Source organism: Camelus dromedarius, chromosome 9, assembly GCF_036321535.1.
Source record: "Camelus dromedarius isolate mCamDro1 chromosome 9, mCamDro1.pat, whole genome shotgun sequence".
Lineage (NCBI taxonomy): Eukaryota > Metazoa > Chordata > Mammalia > Artiodactyla > Camelidae > Camelus > Camelus dromedarius.
The window spans coordinates 66,694,554-66,714,385 of NC_087444.1; the positions used below are offsets into that span (position 1 = coordinate 66,694,554).

At 37.7% G+C, this 19,832-nt stretch overlaps 3 protein-coding genes across 3 annotated transcripts in view; all 3 read left to right on the top strand.

The window, feature by feature from the left end:
• LOC105092859 (ankyrin repeat domain-containing protein 7) overlaps positions 1 to 3,431 on the top strand; it is a 34,667-nt gene extending 31,236 nt beyond the window's left edge. Inside the window, exons 4-5 of the mRNA XM_064489643.1 lie at positions 1,207 to 1,313; positions 2,615 to 3,431. Coding sequence (XP_064345713.1) covers positions 1,207 to 1,313; positions 2,615 to 2,756 — 249 coding nt within the window. The 3' untranslated portion in view covers positions 2,757 to 3,431. The remainder of the gene's footprint in view (positions 1 to 1,206; positions 1,314 to 2,614) is intronic.
• The window catches only part of LOC135322094 (ankyrin repeat domain-containing protein 26-like), a 162,921-nt gene that overhangs the window by 98,717 nt on the left and 44,372 nt on the right, over positions 1 to 19,832 (top strand). The gene's annotated exons all lie outside the window — the stretch shown is intronic.
• Positions 3,508 to 11,597, top strand: LOC135322107 (ankyrin repeat domain-containing protein 26-like). Its single transcript, XM_064489653.1, has 7 exons — positions 3,508 to 4,292; positions 6,376 to 6,522; positions 7,141 to 7,192; positions 7,565 to 7,634; positions 10,297 to 10,357; positions 10,446 to 10,633; positions 11,406 to 11,597. Exons 2-7 carry the CDS (start codon positions 6,459 to 6,461, stop codon positions 11,580 to 11,582), a joined length of 612 nt encoding a protein of 203 aa, XP_064345723.1. The 5' UTR covers positions 3,508 to 4,292; positions 6,376 to 6,458; the 3' UTR covers positions 11,583 to 11,597.

Sequence of the window (19,832 nt, forward strand, 5' to 3'; positions counted from 1 at the left end):
TCCTTGTAGCTTATTTTATGCCTGATTGTTTATGCCTTTTAATCCTTAATCTTAATTATACATTTCATTAACAATCAGGGAGAATTTGACACAGATAAATTGTAGTTTTAGTAGCATTGGAAAAATTCTTAAACTGGGTATTATGAGTCTTAATCTCAATTTTTATTACATCTTGGGGCCCAGTGTTTTTGTGTGTAAGACATATGATACTAAAGAAAGGCAAGGTTTTACATACAAATACTTGATTTATACCGAACTGTTGGAAACACAACAAACATAAAAACACAAGTGGGCTATAGACTAAACATGGCCCTGGATATGTTCAGTTTGTCCCCACACATTGAGTCAACATTGAAAATTTAGCAGACTCGTGCAGAAATCTGCATTTCAGAACTTCTCCTGAAGAATCAAATCTGGTCCCCCTTGAGCCGAGGCTATTAGCAGACTGCCCTGCAGAGGTGGTCCCTTCTCAGTGGGACATGTGTTCTCCGGTTTGCTGTCCTCACCTGGGACCTTCACTTACTCAGGTCACCTACATTGCTTCTGTAAACATTTGAATTTACAATTCCTGTTGTATAATATATTTTGATAAATATTTCAAGATTTTAAAGACACTCTATATTAATTTATAGTCTATTTCATATTTTATAATAATCCCTTAAGAGTGGGATGGGATTTTTCAAATTAGAATTTATAAGTTGGTTTAAGGAAACCTTTTTCTTTACATGCAAATAATCATATTCCCATTGGAATGTCTGCAAGCTTTATGAGATTAGTCATAGCTATAATTGGATAGGCTATGCATGTTGCAGACAATATGGTATCTTTCTACTCAGCATGGCTCCTTAAAAATGTTTGACTCAGTAGCTAAATGGTTCTCTCTGGAGCAGTGTTTAGAGGGTCAGAAGTAGTCGTTGAGCAGTAAGGTAACTACAGTATGCCTGATAGACACTGCGATAGAAGCAAAGGTTCTTGGAACCAGTGAATGTCTTAAGTGAGTTTCAGAGAATGACTTTACAGGTAAACTTTCAAAGAGATCAAGGAGGAGCCTTTTAAAGGGAAGGAGCATAGAGGGGCAAAGAGGAAGGGGCTGCTTGATATTTACTTTATAGTATATGTTTAAGTTCAGAGACTTAAGTTTTTAAATTCAGTTTTGAAAATTATATGTAATTTTGTACATTATCAACTGTTTTTGCTGTTTTACAGAGTAATTTGACACCATTTTTACTCGCTGTCAAGGAGAACAAAAAGGAAATGGTCAGATTTTTGATAGAGAACGGGGCAAATGTACATGCAGTCGACAACGTGCAAAGGTACAGTAGTTGGTTCTCTCTGTTTTTTTTTAAACCTTAATGATGTTCTAGAGTAATAACAGCCAATCAGAAAGATTAACTTAAGAAGAAGAGGATTAACTTAGAATCAACACATCATCAGTTAGGTAGAAGAGAAAATATTCTGCGTGGGAGTCACAAAGAACAGTATGCAGCAGGATTCATCTTCCTTTGTAATAGTGACTGATGTCATTTGCAACCTGATTTTCTTGGTCATGTGATCTTACAACAGTTCAGGGATTTCATTTTACTTTTATTAGTACGGACTTTAATTTTAATTTTGCTTATGAGACAGTGTAGAATTTCTTCATTCTTTTATAATTTTTTAACCACTTCCTGGCATATATTTTTGTCTTAAAAGATACATATTAAATAAAAAGGAGTTTGTTTTGTCTTTTGGATGACTCTGCTTTAAATTACTTTCTTTGAAGGATACTGATGTTATTAGGTTATCACTAAGTGAGTATCACTCAGTGAGTAACTATTACCAGATACTGTGGGTTCATCAGTTTTTATCCTTTTTCATTTCTAGTACATTTTAATGTTCTTAGTTTTAATTGATAATGGTAGGAGGAAGAAAAATAGCTCTAATTATTGAATAAACATTCCCTTTAAAGAAGACAAGTTATTGGTGGGTGATAAAGAGGAAAGAGCCGGGGTTTAGAGTCAGACGAGTTTGAATTCCCAGCTCTCCTGCTGGTCAGGTGTGTTGCCTGGGGGACATGACTTATCAACAAATATGTATCCTGACACGTAAAGGAGGGTCGTCGTACATCCTTCCAGGGCGGCTGTGCCTGAGAAAGACCATACGTAGACTATTCAGGTTAGTGCCGGGCACGTGCTTCTCAGCGTGTTAACTGCAGCCGTGACTAGTTTTACTGCCATTTTTATTCATATTACTGTTTTCAGCCTGCAGACAGCTTCTCCTTACGTGACCTCTAGCTGATTTTAAAGTACTATATTTCAGACTAGGGAAGAAATGGGGAATCCTTTGTTTAAATCTTTACCTACTTCAGACAAGTGACCTCAGCATCCTTTCCTGTCCATCAGAGGACTTTAAATTAGCAACTTCTACTGTGTGCTACCCAAGTAGGACAGGAGGCTTCTTTTTTATCCCTCCATTTTGGCCTTGGAGGTAATTTGCAGAGATGAGCACTTGAGCATGTAAATGGTCAGTTCTCCAGGGGTGGGCAGGATATTAACTTGGTAAAATAGATTAAGTTAACTGTTTAAGTGAAGCTAACTAAGTTCCTAAGGGTGAAGTTCTCTCTTTTTTCTTTTAGATCAGCACTCATCCTTGCTGTATTTCATGACTCCCCGGACATAGTCAAGTTACTTCTTCAGGAAGGTGTTAGTCCCTATTCTCAAGATTCACGCGGATGGTCTGCTGAACAATATGCTTATTCTAATGGGTTTGAACAGTAAGTGTTTACATTAAAATGCCAAGTATCTCTTAACTGAGGTTGGAAATGACCTAACTGTTACTTGTTATGTGACAGGTGAGAGTTCGTAGTTGGGAGCAGGCACTTTGGGGATGGCAGTGAGACACTCCAAATCATCAGCTGGAAACCAGCAAAAGGCCAGACTAATGAGATGGAGCAGTGGGCACAGGGTTCTTTATCTCAGGCTTTGTAAGACCTTTATCCTTAGGGATCCTATTGTTCTCCATTTCATTCCAGTGTAACCCCTGTGCATGGAGGTACAAATAATGTCACATATCTGATTTTTCTAACTAATTCTTTAGGTCTTGAAATGTTTAGTTGAGCAGAAAATCCTGTATGTTCCTTTGGGGACTTTCTTCTATAATCTTCCTTTTGAATTTTCCAAGAGCCTGAGGGATTCCCTAAGATCACAGTGACAGTCCTCTCCCACAAGACATTGGGGCAGGGCGAGGGCATTCTAATCATTCTCTTGTTTCCCTTGATTCTGTTGCTGCAGTGTTGGTACTAAAACTGGTTTTAACAGGATCTCCTTGGCAGCTGAGTCTGGGGTCTGGACGTTGCTCTCTAAAGACCTTTACTAAAATTTTAAAAGAAGAAAAGGAAAAAGAAACTGGTCCTGCAGTCTGGTCATGATTGACCTCTGCTCCCGGGATGCCTGTGCTGATTCAGTTTCCGTGGTCTTCTTGGTGATCGACACGTAAACCAGCGTGACAGCTTGTTTAGTTCTCATACATATGCTTGTATGAGGTCATATATTTATAAATAAGTTTAGCTACAAATTATATAGTAGCTGAGGTGCCCTGAAGTATAAACCACGAAGAACAGCTAATCACCATAATTTGTAACGTTGTCCTGAAAACTGCCACATTTAAATATTACACCTGTGAAAAAAACACACAGTGGGTTTTATTTGGGATTCTCAAATAGTTCCAGCATTAAAGTTCAAGAACAAATTTTTCCATTCTTCCACGCTTTCTCTGAGCATCTGGGGGGGGTACATTATCTCATTAAATCTTCATAATACTCTTATGAGTATTAATAACCAACTGCCTAAGAAGACAGTAAGATCCCAGTTGTATAAAGGAAGACTTTGGGCTGAAGAGAAGCAGCTTTTCCAGCAACAAATAGCTGTTGGTTATAGAGCTGGGACTTCTGAGTTTGAGACACTTTCCATATGTCAGGCTCACTCTAGATAACTTACTGAGCTGTACTACCCTCAGTTCCTGACTACTTCACTTTAATTTTTTTCTTCTTTAATTACACATGCTAAATTTAAATGTTTGTAGATTGTACAAATTTGACGTATATGGGACAATTGAAGTTTTGATATCTCTGATATTATCTGAAATAATCTAAGAATTTAATACATTTGGTAATTATATTTCATATTAGTATTCAAGTAGTAATATTTATTTATCACATTATTTTATATATAGCATTTACCAGCTGATTGTCGACTACAGAGAAGGAAAGATACCAAATACTCCCTCTCAAAATAGCGATCTGGGACAGATTTCAGGTAATAAGTTACTCTTGTTGGTCCTACCATAGATAAGGAAGTAAGACTGAGGAACTTTTGATAATGAAAGAGCAGTAAAAAAAAAAAGCCAGTGTGTAAATTTCATGTATGTTTTTATTTTTTAATTAAGTTTCTCTTAATGGTCTAGTATTCAGAATTATTTAAGAAGTTAATTGTAGGTAATTTAAAATCTGAGACAATACTGTCTGAAAAGAAATTCATTTATTTAATCATAGCCCCTGAAATCCCATATTATATCTTTGTGTAAATAAGGAAAACGTTTTTTAACTTTGTTGTACATTTCCTCTAACTTTATAACAAATTGGCCTTGGTATACAACTGGATCTTTAGTTTTTAAAGCGAATGGATTACATTGGGTGAATGAACGCTAGTTATTGCATAGTGATTAATCTCACTAAAAATGTTACTGTCTTTAAAACGGAACTCGGCAGTGCCTTCCTGGTGCTATAAACAAATGGCCAACAATTAGAACTGCACAACTGGGCCAGTGTGCAGCATACTAATAAGAGATTGTTTTTTAAAATACCTAGTGATAGCGCAGAAGTCAGAAAAGCAGTGCCTTGTTGAGAAGCACTGGTTACTTTTTGCATCATTATACCAACAAGGTCTCACTCGGTTGCCAATTTCATTCCTCATAAGTGCAGACAGAATGCGATATGTTGACTTCATGAGAGTGAGATGTTTTCTTCTTTTTGGGGGGGATACTTGTCTTGAAACTCTAATTTTCTTAGGAAAAGATTCTTTGTTGCCATTAGTTAAAGTGTTGTCATAATAAATACTCAAATAGCACAACTCAGGACTCAGCAAATTGCAATAAAAGCACAGAAATACTTCACATACAAAAACAAAAAACAAAAGACGACTGTTCTGCCTAGATGTGACCCCTAACGTGCTGTTCAGTCTGAACTGTATGAGGGCACCTTAAACTTAGTAGACCTCGATCAAGGATAGAACATCTGTTGTAGGAAATACAAAGATGGAATAGACAGAGTTTTGGCCTTCAAGGTGCTCATAACACAATAGAGTTGTCCCTGGTTAGTGTCTGTATGTTTTTTTAAAACAGGATTGTCAAAGAAAACATTCTTATCTGTGAATTCACCCACTTGATAGATGACTATCAAGTGTTTTAGGTACTAAGCACCACTCTGACGTTCCAGAATGCAAACAGGTCAAAAGCACAGTTCCTGGCCTCCAGGAGCTCGTTACAGTCATCACCATGTTTATGATTGACTTGACTTTATTCTGTGCTCTTGTGTCCCAGAGCCCACTAGGACTTTGTAACTGTCTTTATGTATTTTTTATTGATATTTAATATGTCCCAGATTCTTTAAGTGCATGGTGAGGAAGGGAGTGTTTTAAAAGTGGGTAGGATGTCAGGTAAGCATGCAGAGCGAGTAGAAGTTTGCCAGGGAAGGAGGCAGAAGGACAGTGTTTGGTGGGCAGAACATCTTTCAAGATTACATTTGGTAGAAAGGACAGCAATGCAAACACTAATATGTGCCGGTGAACTTTGCAGGATCTATGAGTTTCATTTTGTTGGTGCAAAAAGGATGCTGTAGGAATGGTTGGGAACGAGGTGACTACCTAGCTCAGGCACGCTTCTGAAAGCCTTTCTAGTACTATAGGAAGGAGGAGGTCTGCTGTAGACCTTAAGAAATTTGTCAGAATGCTTTTAGCTGCAAATAATAATAGGAGACCTAAGTAACAGTGGCTACAGCAACAGGAACCAGGGTTGTTTAGAAGGTTCAGTGATGTCATCAGGATCCCAGATGCTGTCCCTCCTTCAGCAGTGAGGCTGCTGGCATGTGATGTCGCCTTTCCTGGTCTGCTGATTGGCAGCAGCTCCAAGCGTCATCTTCTCACATGACAGTATCCGCAGGGGAGGAGGGCTGCTTCTCTCTGCATGTTTTCTGTTAATGAGGAAGAAAATAGAGACGCTTCCGGTAGGCTTCCCCTAGCATCTCACTGGCTGTGTTACATCACATGCTCATTCCTAAAAGCCACTGGGGAAGGAGATGTATTTACTGTGATGACCGCAGAATAATCATTTCTCTTTTTGCAGCTGAGAATTTACCTTCTTCGCATACTGGAGCAGAAAATACCCAAGAAAAGTTGCAGTTGTCCAGCAAGGACAATGAAGAAGACATGGTTGCCGAGCTGGGAGCCAGCAATGGCAGCTGCACGGATTCACTGAAGAGTGTTGAGAAGAGTAAGAAGATTTGATTTGAGTCTTAGGGTTTCCTGGTTATGACACAAAGCAGGGATGCACAAGCTTTTTCTATAAAGGGCCAGAGAGTCAATATTTTAGGCCATGTGGTGTCTGTCACATCTACTCATGTCTGCCATTGCAGTGTGAAAACAGCCCTAGGACATATGTGAGGGAATAGGGATGACTGTGCCCAGATAACACGAGGCTGACAAAGCCAAATGGCAGGGTAGGTTTGTCCCATGGGTATCATCCAGAAACACCATGCTATGTAAGTTTGACATTGTCAGTTTATGATACTGATTCTACTAGTGATTATCATTTTTTTGAGAGTCTCATAAAGTTTGGTTGGGATTTTGGTCCTTGTAAGCAGCAGTTCACTATAAGATAGCAAATATTGTTAAATATCTTTTTTTTTTTTTTTTGATAAATGTAAAGGAGGGGAAGTGGTTTTTATTCATTAATTACCCACCAGGAGTATACTCAATATTCACTCAAGTGTGTAGTCTCCAGACGTGGTCCCAAAGAACTGCTTTTTAACAAAACATTGGTCTTATACTATTAGTATTCTGTATTTTTCTATTGCTGATACAAAATCTATTTTAATTTTCTCTTTAATAGAGACTTTAAGGGTTAAGTTTCCATTGAGGATTGAAGATCTCTCTGTAAGCAGGTAGGATTTTGTGGATTTTTAAAAATTATATGTTGACTAAGGGAACACAGAGAAAAGAAACAAGGTTTGTTGAGTGTCCTACTCTGGGTTAGACACTGTGTTGTGTACTTCACATTTGTTACCTCATATAGTTACTGCAACAGCTTTGCAGAGTAGCTGTGCTGTTGTAGCTTACTTCTAGGTAACTAGGCAACTGTAGTTCAAGGAGGTTGACTAGTTGACCCATGATTCCTTGGTTAACAAGTAGTTGACCTGTGACTTGACCATCAGGCAGCCTGGCTCCCAAATCTGCTTTCTTATCCCTCAGCATAGACTTTTGTTTATTTAAAGAAATGAACTCACTCATTTTTGATGTGTATTTTTGCTCCAAAGTGTTTCATCCATATATTGTATTGATGATTCATGGCATTCAGCAGATGATGACGCAGATCTTGCTCCGAAGGTAAAGTGCTCTCTTGTGAAATTAATTTTTCTGCTCTGAATTTAGTTTTGTGTAGTATTTACTCTTAAAATTTAGCAGTGGTCTGCCTATCATTGTTCTATGTTTGTGTTGGAAAGTTGGTCAGAGTAAACCATTTTATAAAAATACGACTGCTTGATTTTTTCTTTTCTTATTTTGGTAAATACTGAAGATGAGGCTGAAGCAAATTGGACCAGAAAATATATAGTGACAGGAAAACTGTGCTGTGAAAAGTTTTCCCACGATAGAGGAAGTGTGAAGCTTGGCCAAAGATAGGGGTTCTTTGACTTTTAAACCACACTGATGGCACTTGTATAATACTCGTGCCTCAGGGACATCTTCAGTGCACACAGCTACTCTCTGTGATAATCATGGGCTGTTCCTGGGGCCTTTAAGTTCCAAAACTACGTAGCATGTGTCTTTTTTTTCCCCCCGCCTTGGACACTTTTTATTTTCATAGCATATGGTTTTTAGGAAAGAGGTTTTTTTGTTGTTGTTGTTTGTTTGTTTTTAACCTCATTTCTACCTTTGGTTCTGCATTAAGACTAAAATAATAGTTGAAATTATAGAAATTTAGACATTAAAATTCTGTTTCTCAAAACCCATATTATAAAGAGATTCCTCTGTGTTTTCTAAATTATCCCATTAAGAGTTCATTCAAAACTCTTCATCTAATTGAAGAATACATGTTTTCCCTAAAATAACAATCAGCTCTCTAGGTAGACTCTTAATAACAACCATATGATGAAACCTACTTCAGAATTCTTTTGTATTATAGTTTTAAAAAGTATGTCCAGTCCTCGTGTCCCATTCAAAAATTTCAAGTTTCAGACATTTTGTAGTATAGTTATTTACATATTCATTTTATAGCCCCTGCTTCAGTATACTCCACTAGAGAGTAGGAAACCTAATTGTGCATTTCCTGGAGCACCTAGAATAAGGTCTTAAATATAAGAAACATTTTAGTATCTTTTGAATGTGAATGCATGAGGAGACATGGAATTCTGTATCATGTTGCAGATAATATAACATGCACACTCTATCATAATGAAATCTATCAGATGGTACAGGTAATATAATATGTGTACTATGTCATAATGAAATCCATTTGATTTCCAAAAATATGACTTAAATTTGTATTCCCTCTGTTTAGGTTGTAAAAGTTCAGTTGTTATGAGAGGAAATATGTCATAAATGCCGAGGAAATAGATAAGAAGTGTATGATAAATAGGAAAAGGTTACAGTCTGTTTTTCAGTATCCACCAATTGTGAGCTTAGAATTTGAGATGAAAACTCTTTAACCTTCTTTTTAGCCCCATCTCATGTTCTATTCAATATATCTTTTCAAGCTATGTATTCTCCTTAGAATCCTGATTACCAGTTATCTCTCTGGAAAGTTGATGTGTTAGGAACTTTGAAAAATCTATTTTTCTCTCTCCCTAATAACAATTTACAGCATTCAGGTAGTGAGAGATGACCTTGTTCAACTGAATGCCTAACAGTGACAAAATTTAACCCTTTATTATAGTAGTATTGACAAACAAACAGTTGTAGAGAAATTCACGTCAGTATTACTGGGGATACACTATGAACAAAGTCCTCTGTTTTATATATATGTTTTATATACAATATATTTTGATATTTTTAAAAAATTTGCTGAAGAACAATATATATACTTGCATATATAATTTATATAATTTTATATAATAAAAAGGTAAAACAGAGGCTTTCATTGATAGTATGTACCTAACAATACTCATACATCACTGATCTATTATATATATAAATACTGAAATATATATATATCCCCACATGCCTTGTTATAATTACATTTCCCTTTTTTTCTTGCCTTATGTTTGTTCTTGACTAGTCATGTCTCATGTTGCCTTTTCTTCCTCCTCCCCCAATTTTTTTTTATTGATTTGCCCCAAACCTACTATTTCTTTGCAGAAAACACTTCTTCAGTGTCTGTTCTTTCAGTCCATCTCACTCTGCCTCTGTGACTGTATTTAGTTACAGCTTTCTGTTTACTATGTGTGTGGCTCTCACTCATGAGTCATTGCCCTTCAGAATTACTTTTGTTTTTAATTCCTCTTTCCTAGAAGTAGCTGAATTTAAACAATCATTTGTCTTTAGCTTTTTGGCAAATGGAATACAAGTAGCTTATACTGTTTGCTGTTCTAACTCATCCAAATAAGATACTGCTAAAAAGTAAACTCTCATATTTCCCCCATGAGAGATCATTCACACATATATAAATCATGCAAGCACATTTCAAAATAGAACAATTACTTTAAATTTCTTCATGTTAGTTTTTTCAATAGGACTCTAAACTGTCAGGGATAAGTTTTTGTTCTAGATCATTTTGGTCAAGAAAGTCATCTAATGGATCCCACAGTGTTTGTATAGTAATCAATGAGGGGTAAGGAAAGTAACATTTTGGGACTCCTCAGATCATCTCTCATAATCCTCACCCCATGAGAAGATGTAGGTTGGTAAAGGTCAGAACCAGGATTTGAATCCATATCTGAATGACTCCAAAGCCAGTGCTCTTTGTGTTAGATCCTCTAGGAATGGGGAATGTTATAATTATTTTATTCAATTTCATATTTCTTGTTCTTAAAGCTGTTATTTTCTTCTCTAGAAAGTCTGGCATCCAAGGTTCACAAAGCCGATTCAGGCCTGGCAAGATCCCACGATAAACAGTGAGTTATTTGAAGAGTGTCCTTCTTGTGTTTTCACTGACTAGAAATTATAGATAATCTCATCTACCGTACCTTGTTTTCACTACAGCAGAGGCAAAAGATGGTGTTTTGAAACCAGGAACTAGCGCCTCCTTTGAGGACAATAATTCTGATCATAAAAATGAAGATGTGGTTACAACCTTTCCCGAACCATCAACCGAAGTTCCAGGCTTTTCTCATCCTGCCTTCCCAGCACCGGAACCTCTCCCATCTTCAGCAGTCTTTGGTGTTACAGAGGTAAGCCGTTTTATTTTTAACTTGTTCCTCCTGTGCTTTTTCCCATACCGTCCCCCTGATTCTCATGGGGATGAAAAGGATCCTACACAGAAATGGATGTCCTCAAGATCACAATAGAAAACAGAGTGATAACAAGAGAGGCACATGTGCAGGACTGAGATTTGTAAAGTTTGGTGGCAATAAACAGTTCTCAAGTGTGCCATTAAGAAAGGAAAGAACAAGAAAGCAACTGAAAAGAACAGCTGAATGAATATGAAGATGGGCAGGAGTACAAAGGGGAAGGATTCATTTAATAAGGATGAGATTAATATAAAGATAAATGAGTGTCAAAATGAGAGAGATTATTATACACGCACAGCAGAAATAGTGGGGTTAAGTGAGAGCGGGAGCTCTATAGTACAAATTATGATGGGAATAATATCAAATTCAAATTAAGGGAAGGAAAAGTCAGGTCATGGAAAATGCTCAGAATCTTCTGAAAGACATAGAGCTGATTTTACGAACAATGGAAAGAAAATTTGATCCTCACCTTTTTTCTTTTTGGCTATACTTGTCTGTGTTGATTCATTTTCATGTGTCTCTACCTCTCCTAGAATATAGAGCAGAATCTGTCTTTTATACATATTGCCAGCTTCTCCCAGGATAATGCCTATGATCTCATGGATACAGTAAAAATATGTTGTCTTCCTGACTGATTGACTGAATGACCAAGTGCAGGAATATGATGTTTTCTGAAGTTGGGTTTTTGTTACATTTTGTTTTGTTTTTATAGGAAGAAGCAGCAAAGCCAAAAACTGGGGGAAAAGAGAACGGCACTCGGACTATTAACAGTGTCCTAAAGGAGCAAGCAGATCATAACAAATTGGTTTCTATTGATGGAGCACATAAAAATGACAAAGCTGGTAAGTTAGTGCACATCTGTGGACTTCCTTCTCTGCTTAAAAGCTAGTATGGTTGGAGGGGGGAGGGTATAGCTCAATTCCTGGTACCTCAATTAAAAAAAAAATAATGTAAAAAATCTGAAGTGTGTAGATCCAAATATGATACAATTTTCTTTCCAAGTGTCTTTCTTTTGCCACCTTTCTTCATAAATATCCCAACTATGACCAAGTTTTCTTCCAGAAAATGCTTCAACCCTCTGAAATTCTTCCCTGCCACTTTATTTTATTGACATAGTCATGAATAAAGATAGGCTTATATATGTATTTCAACTTCCCAGTCGTACGTGTTCTCATTAATGTATCTGTGACTACATTTTGTAGGCCCAACCTCAGCATTAGGATTAGAAGAAAAGGAAGCTGTAGAACCATCCTGGGACTCTGAGGTACTGTCTTCTATTATTATTATTTTCTAATATAAGCATTGCGTGATGTTAAAACATAAATGGAGGGATGTTTTGACTTCACTTTCTCACCTTTGCATTTGCCCAGCAAAATTGTTCCCTCATATTTTTAACCTGCACTTAGTAAAATCATTCCATGCTACATGTCATACCACTGCAGAGTGAACTTCTGTTAATTTTCCAGACTCACCTAATGAAACGGGTGTATGTAGTGCAAAAACCAAGGCTTAGAAGTCACAGGGAATCAGTTTGGGCTCTGAAGTTATATTTTCTAAAAACTAATGAATTATTCTTGGTCAGCCTGTGACCAGATGTTTGTTTCTTTGTTATAAATGGATGTGTAAAACTCCTAGTGAGATTCAGAGAGAAACAAGTTACATTTAAAAAAAAAGTGTTTTTTTTGTTTGTTTAACCACTTTGACCTTGAAAAGACAGTGCCTGCGACTTGAAAGTGTTATTATGTTTGGATTGTCAGGTAGATCTGCAACGAACATTTCAGGAGAAGTAAAAGCATGGGGAATAGTAATAAATACATGGTGTTAAAATGCCAGCAGTTTGGTTTAATGATGTTTTACTGAGGACAGCCCAGTTTGGGCAGGGAAAGTAGCGTGCACTGAGTACCTTTATGGCGACCGAAATGAAGGAAGCTAAGTGCAGGGTAGTGGTGACCTATTCCAAAGTGATAGCCGTGGAAAGAGGTCAGAAGAGCCTCAGCCCTTGGATCTCGGCAGCTCCTGCCTAGTGGCACAGCACTGTACTTGTAGTAAGCAGACGTGGTAGCATCCTGGTTCTGACCCACTGTGGGATCTTGGGAAAACTTGTCTGACTTGTTTGAATGTCAGTGACCTCGTTCAAAAACATGGTACTGACACCTACCCCTCAGGTTATGTGTCATGAACAAAAATGTGATAACAAATATGAAAACAAATTGTCAGCTGTAAAGGATGCTATAGAAATGTAAGACAGAATGATGACAGTGGCCACTAGTGACCTACTAAAATCCTGAGGACGCTTTTTTAAAATCTGAAGGATGATAAGATGGGAAAGTTAGAGCGGGCACGGGATTTCTCATTTGGGGTATGTTGAGTGTCGGTGGGCTGTTATCGGACATCTCCGATAGGTATATAGTGCTTTGGTACTTGGTGACCTCTGGGGATTTTAGATGTTTTGACCTTAAATAAATTCCTGTTCCTGAACACCAGCTATGCATCGGGCCGTTAGACACTTAATGTAGCAGTTGAGGAGTTAGGCTGTAGTGGCAGGAACAGAAGAACAAGTAAACAGGAACCATTTTTCAGGGACAGTAAGTCCTTCTATGAGGAACGTGGAGAGAGTTAGGTTAGACAACAGTGGGGGAGTTTGTAGTTAGGACTGGGGTGGAGTAAGGGTGGAATTTAGGTAGTCAGACAAGAGCTGAGTGTGACCAAAGCTGCCAGGTGACGGACAGGAAGGAGCCAGCACACGAAGGTCCAGGGGAGGGATGTTCCGGACAGAGAGATCAGCGGGTCCCGTCTGCTCATCACGGTGCTCCAGCATCTTGGAGTGGCCAGGAAGCAGCAAGTGGGTAAGCGTCCTTAGCATCACCTTTATCATTGTTGTGTGTAGAAAAGACAACGTGCATGATAAGGGCCTGGCATGTGCAGATGGTCAATAAACAGTGTTCTTATTCTTCCCATATTAAAGTAAAGCTTATGGTACTTTTTGAAGAGCTGCATAACTACATTTAAAATTTTTCTGCTGTTAATTTAAGCATAAATGTTTTTCTTTCTACTTTGTTAACTTATTCAACTCTTTTTCCTATCAATGAAAGTTTTATCAAATAATAGTTAGATTCTGCTAAGCCTTTGTTTACTGAAGTGTAGCAGTTTCCACAGTGTTCTGTTAATACTCAACATGACAGACTCCAAGGCTTCTTTTCATGCCAAGTGTGTTATTTTAATACTAAAGTCAATATCTGCCCTAAGAAACATTTTAAATTTATAGCACATATGCTTATTAAAGGATATATTTAAATATGTATATTTTTAATTTTATTTTTTATTGAAGTGTAGTCAGTTTACAATGTTAGTTTCAAGTGTACAGAAAAGCAATTCAGTTATACATATACAAACATGTATTTTAAAAAAAAATCCTCTTCTTTTGTTGAGGAATGCAAAATGGAATTAGGTGTTTTGAAGTTAATTCTTTGTTGAAATCTGCACATGTCAGTATTTTGTCTGTGAAAATATTTGCTCTGGATTTCCATGCTCAGTTCACAGAGTCAAAAGCCAACTGAAGATAAAAGATAGACTTGATCTAGAGAGTGTATATGAAATTTTCTATTTAAATGTTTAAGTTTCTAGAGTATGCTTATCTTGTTTTTTAATCTAATTGCTTTTAAAGTAGGAAATTAAAAAAAATAATAATAAGGTAGGAAACAAATATTTTCATAGAAAGGGATTAGGAAATCTTTATGCAATTCATTATTAATATTAATTTTAACAGAGTACCACCAAGGTTCAACTACCGAACTATGTTGATCAGTTATCTGGAGCTGCAGGTCAAGGAGGAAAAAATACATTAAATGGACAAATAGAAAGTAAGCACTGTATTTTATAAAAAAGTCATTTGACAGAATGTTGATTTAAAACATGAATTCGGATATATTCTCTCAGGCAAAGAAAATCAGCTTTTGAACATATAGCGAGAAAAAAGAGGAGAAAAAGAGGTAAATTGTATATCTTATCAGGTGTCAGCAATGATTAAAGTAGAATGCTGTTTGAGGAGCTCAGTTGTTAGTTTTCTTTCAAGAAGCTCTCTGATCTGAGTACAGCCAGGAAATCAGGAGGAGGGAAGGATGGAGTGAAGAATGAGAGAGGCAGGGAGGAGGGGAGTAAATGAATTAAAGGGAAGGGGGTCCCTGGCAGGAGGTGGTAATGTAGAATAGTTCTTTAGAAGAAGGAAGAGAAGAGTGTTTGAGATGAGATGGGTATGAAGTGAGCTTCTTCCAGCACCAAAGCTTGTCCGGGAAGCACAGCAGAAAGCTCCACTCCCCCGGCCCCCCGATCATTAGGAAGGCGGTGAGGACTGCGGTACCTGATCACGCAGAGCTGGGGGTACCTGCCGTGGATGAGCATAGGCATGTGTGGTCAGCTGTAAATGTCTGGACCTTCGTGTCATGCAGCGTGTTGCTGCCATATAGGATGGTGTCTCAGAGGCCAACAGAAGAGTGGGAAAGAGGAAGAGAGCAGGGTGCGTTCCGGGGAGGTCAGGGGAGCTGGAGCCTGGTAAAGAGTCCGTTGGAAAGTCTGCAACTTCTGATGCAGCTTTTGGGGAAGTGTTACAGGGAGGCGCGTGAGGCAGGATTTCAGAAGGCTCAATTAAGTCCAAGTGCTGTAGAAGCAGACTCGGTATAGACCAGAGTTTCTCAAATTTTACTCAGTCACCTGGGGACCCAGTGAAAACTGCACATTCTGAGCAGTTTCTAACAATCTCAGGTGATGCCCTCATTGCTGGTCTTCAGACCACGCTCAGAGGGTAGACTTGTGTATAGAGGAAACAAAAGAAATTAATAAGCTTCTTTCCATAAATGTTAAAGTTGTTATTTTCAGTGAATACTACAAAGGTTTTGAAATATAAAAGACTTTTAATATCTAATAATTCTGTGGCAATTAAATTTTATTTTTGATCATCAGATTTCAATATTGAAAACTCAGTATACATTCTTTCTTGCATGAGTGGATCAAGAAACTTCGATGGCTAGAGGATCCAAGAAATGTAGGCATACCAATAGCCCATGTGGGTATGGAAAAAATGAATATTTTTATGAACTATTATTCTACAAGTGTGTATCCAAGCTGATCAATTCATCACACTTTGATGATAAGTGAATTGCACTTTCAAATGAACTGCCGTCACAACTGTGGACTTCCTAAATGATAGGACAAGTTGAAGAGCATGATAAATACTTGTAGTCTAATGGTGTCAGTCTCATGAACGCTGTGCTGTTGCATTTTACCATCAGCTTTCACATTTGTCTTCTTGGAGCCCTGATTTGTTCTTCTGATTAAAGATCGCTTTTCTCCTCCTCAGGCAGCATGTTCACATTGGTATATGTGCACGTTTCTATCTTATAAAGTCATTTGAAACATAATCGTACTTTTGAAATCTCAACTGCATGTTTTTTGAAACCTATATTCCTGTTCTTTATTCAGTATCTATAATGGATTCATATTTCTGTCTTGTTGCTGTCCTAACTGCCCCTCAAAAACAAAACACCAAAACCTAATGTACCCATTTCCAAAGCAAGCATGAGGATTGCGCTCAGTACTAACTCTGCATGAATGGATAGTTGGCTTTCATATTTACATGTAATTGATTATGTGTCCCTTTTGGCTTTTAGATTCTACTGAAATGCATCCTAACTTGAAGGTAAAAACTTTTATACTTTTATCATGAATTTTTTTTTAATGAGGTTACTGGGAATTTAGCCTAGGACCTCATGCACTGCTAAACAAGCACACTTCCACTGAGCTAGACACTCTCCCCCTTAAATTATTGCTACAAATTTTATCAAATGTACATTATTAATCGGTTTGTTTCAAAAACCATTCAGCCTGCCGTTGGAGTGAAAGATTCTGTTCCTAATAAACCAGGAGGAATGAAGAATTTACAAACATTCAAATCAGGTAAATTTTGCAATACAAATTTAACTCTGAAATGAAGTACAGTCTTCTTATTCCTAATTCCTTTCTTTTTTTCAAATATAATTGAAAGATGACATAAATAAGACAGATGTTATAATTGGCATCCATGATTGAATAAAATATATAAGCATAAGAAAAAGATTTTTTTAAATGTGAGTTTTGACTCAGATATTTCTATTGATGTTCGGAGACACTGAAGTGCTCAGTTTGGTATCCCCATATTTCTTAGGGATTCTGAGAGATTGATTATTAGGTTCTAAGGTTTTTCCAGAGTTTTAAAATGCTTAACTGAATTCTGACCTTTACGTAGGGTAAAGCTTCACTAGCTAACATGTCAGTCATATTTCACTTTAATTATTTTAGTGCTGTCACATTGATGATAGTTATTTATTTCTGTATTTATTTATTAATGGAGGTCCTAGGGATTGAACCCAGGACCTTGTGCATGCTAAGCATGTGCTCTACCACTGAGCTATTTCCCTTCCCCAAAGATCTTAAGCCAACTGGATGTTTTGATTAGCAGTGTGTGTGTGTGCAGGGGGTGGTGTCTTTGATTATTAAAAATGATGGAAGTAATTAGTCCTACCTTAATATTTGGTAGACACGATCTTTTAAAACACTAATCCTGAAAGTTTTGGGGTTTAGGATTCTTTTTAGACTATTAAAAATTATTGACACTTCCAAAGAACTCTTAAGTGGTTTGTATCTATTGATGTTTAGTATATTAGAAACTAAAACTGAAAGATTTAAAATACAAGCACACACAAACATTCCATTAGCCATTAGAGCTATGATGTTATCACATGTCATGTATCTGGAAACCTCCACTGCACACTTAACGGAGAATGAGAATGAAAATAGCATTCAGTATTATTGTGAAAATAGTTTTGACCTCGTGGACTCCCTAGATGGAGGGAACTTGGGGCTGCAGGGCTTCTCAGATGACACTTGAGAACTGCGGTTTTAAACAGGGTTCATGGATGTGAAATGATACAGGGGCCCTTGTGATGAAACGGGCTTTAAAGTTCACTTCTACATTTCTTACCTTTTTTTCTTTAACTTGTCTTAAAAAGTTTAAATCTGACAACTTAATTCTTTTAAAAAAAGGAAAACATTTTTGTTACATATTTCCTGTCTCGTGGCACCCTGTACTCTTTGGATCTAGTTTGTACCTTGACTTATCCTATTTTTCTATGGAAAAAATTAGTCACTCAAGGCTATCTTTTCTTAAATAAGTTGATGATGTTTATCCAAGCCTTAAGGAAAGAATTCTGAAGATATTGGTACATTGAGGAAAGACTGTCTCATTGTAATTAAAGTAGAACCGTTCATTAAGTTTTCTTAAACCCATGTCTCTAGGACACAATACTGCCATGCATATTTAAACGTCCAGTAAATGGCTGGTTAGACATACATTTGGTTAATGAAAAAATTCATATGTTGAAGACTCATAATTATTCATAAAGCTCTTATAGAATATAGACTGTTTAATAGAGAGTGTGAGTTAATCCAAATAAGAGATACTAGAGAATTAAAAGTAGAAAAAGAGAGACAATGGCTCCCTATGTGAACAGCAGTGACATGTAAAGTACAACCAGCTGGGAAGGAGCAGTGTGTTCGAGGGGAGAGGAGGAAGTGGGGCTGCGGACGGACGTGGGGCTGCTGCTCTGGAAAGACAATTCGTACAAGTTAGTCAAGTTTGTATTGTTATTCACATTCTAATAAGTGGAAACTTTGTTTTCGGATTCTTCAGACTGGGATTCTACTAGTTTGAGACCCAATAATGCGGCTGGTCAAAGAGCTGAGCATTTGGAAGTCAATAAATGTCCGTCGGTATCACAATCAGTGACCACAGACCAGTCAGCATGCACAGAACTGAGGCAGAGGGCCCTAGTAGATAAAGACCAGATGAATATTGGAGCCCTGTCTCTGTCAGAAAATGCAGTGCTCCGTGGCCTGCGTGAATCACAGCTGCCAGAGAACAAAAGCAGCAAAGAAGGTAATAAAGCAGCACAGAGAGTTAGCTGTAGTCCACCTGTGCGTGGCTTCGCCGCACTCTGACTTTGCAGAAATCACTTTGTGGCAGGATCTCCTTTGTGTTTACTCCTTTTATGCAACCTAGAACCAGACAATGCCTTTTGGCATGACATTTACATTCATCCTCTGACCAAAGCAGCATATTAAATAGCAAAAAGGGTTAGGAGAAAGTAAGTTCGTTGAGACTAGTATTCAGCACACTCCTGAGAGCCGGTAGGAGGATGGTGTCTAGAGCGTTGTGACTGGTTGGGAAACCTAGGTGGCCATCCACAGATTCCCTTCTCAAAGTATGGTTTCTTAGCTTTATTTTTATCTAGCTCTGAATTTATAAATAGTAGTTACAGCTATATTCAGCACGTAGAGTGATCTATCTCAAATGCACACATGACCATGAAACACTCTTTAAAGCATATTAATGTCCAGGCATCTTACAGGGACAGGCAAGGCTTTTGTGGTCCGACTTCGGCCTGGCTCTCCATCTCTAGAGCCCTCTGTCTGTCCTTTGCTCTGGTGTTCTGAGCTGCTGGTGATGCCCTCCTCACCTGCCCTGGATTTCACACAAATATTGACCCTCTCGTGTGCGTCTCTCCCTTCCTGCCCAGCCTTGCATGTTCTCTTGCTCTCCTGCCCCGCTTTCCTGGGAAGCTGGCTGACCTCACTGCTGAAGTGTCAGCTCAGCATTCTCTCTAGAAAAGCCTTCCCTGACACCTATTATCCACATTCTTCTTTAAACTCCAGTGCCTACTGCTAAAGCAGGAACTCAATAAGTAATTATTGAGTAAAATAAATAAAGACTGTTTCTACAAAGGTACTTTTAAGAGTTTGTCCTCTACAGCAAAGGAGCAAAGAGGATAGACATGTAAAGAAATAGTTTACAGCTCAGCTGATGAAGATACACTAGAAAAATCTGTGAAGAACCAAGGTAGCTCCAAGGAAAGAGATCCCTGTGTCTCTGTAGAAAGATAGCTGTAATCAAGGAGGACTTCACAAAGCAGGCTGAGTCTTAAAAGAGGAAAAGAAATTTGTCACAACAATAGAGGGAAAGATTTCAGATTAAGGAAAGATAAAAGCATAAAAAGTAACAGTAATTTTGGGAACCATGAATAGCATTGCTCTTGAAGCTTGGTATGTTGTT

Bases quoted from the DNA above. Each gene is read 5' to 3' on its own strand.
- LOC135322107 (XM_064489653.1), top strand. From the start codon at position 6,459: ATGGTTGCCGAGCTGGGAGCCAGCAATGGCAGCTGCACGGATTCACTG. The intron at 6,523-7,140 runs GTAAGAAGATTT...TCTCTTTAATAG, and splicing joins ACTGAAGAGTGTTGAGAAGA to AGACTTTAAGGGTTAAGTTT. The intron at 7,635-10,296 runs GTAAAGTGCTCT...TTTCTTCTCTAG, and splicing joins ACGCAGATCTTGCTCCGAAG to AAAGTCTGGCATCCAAGGTT.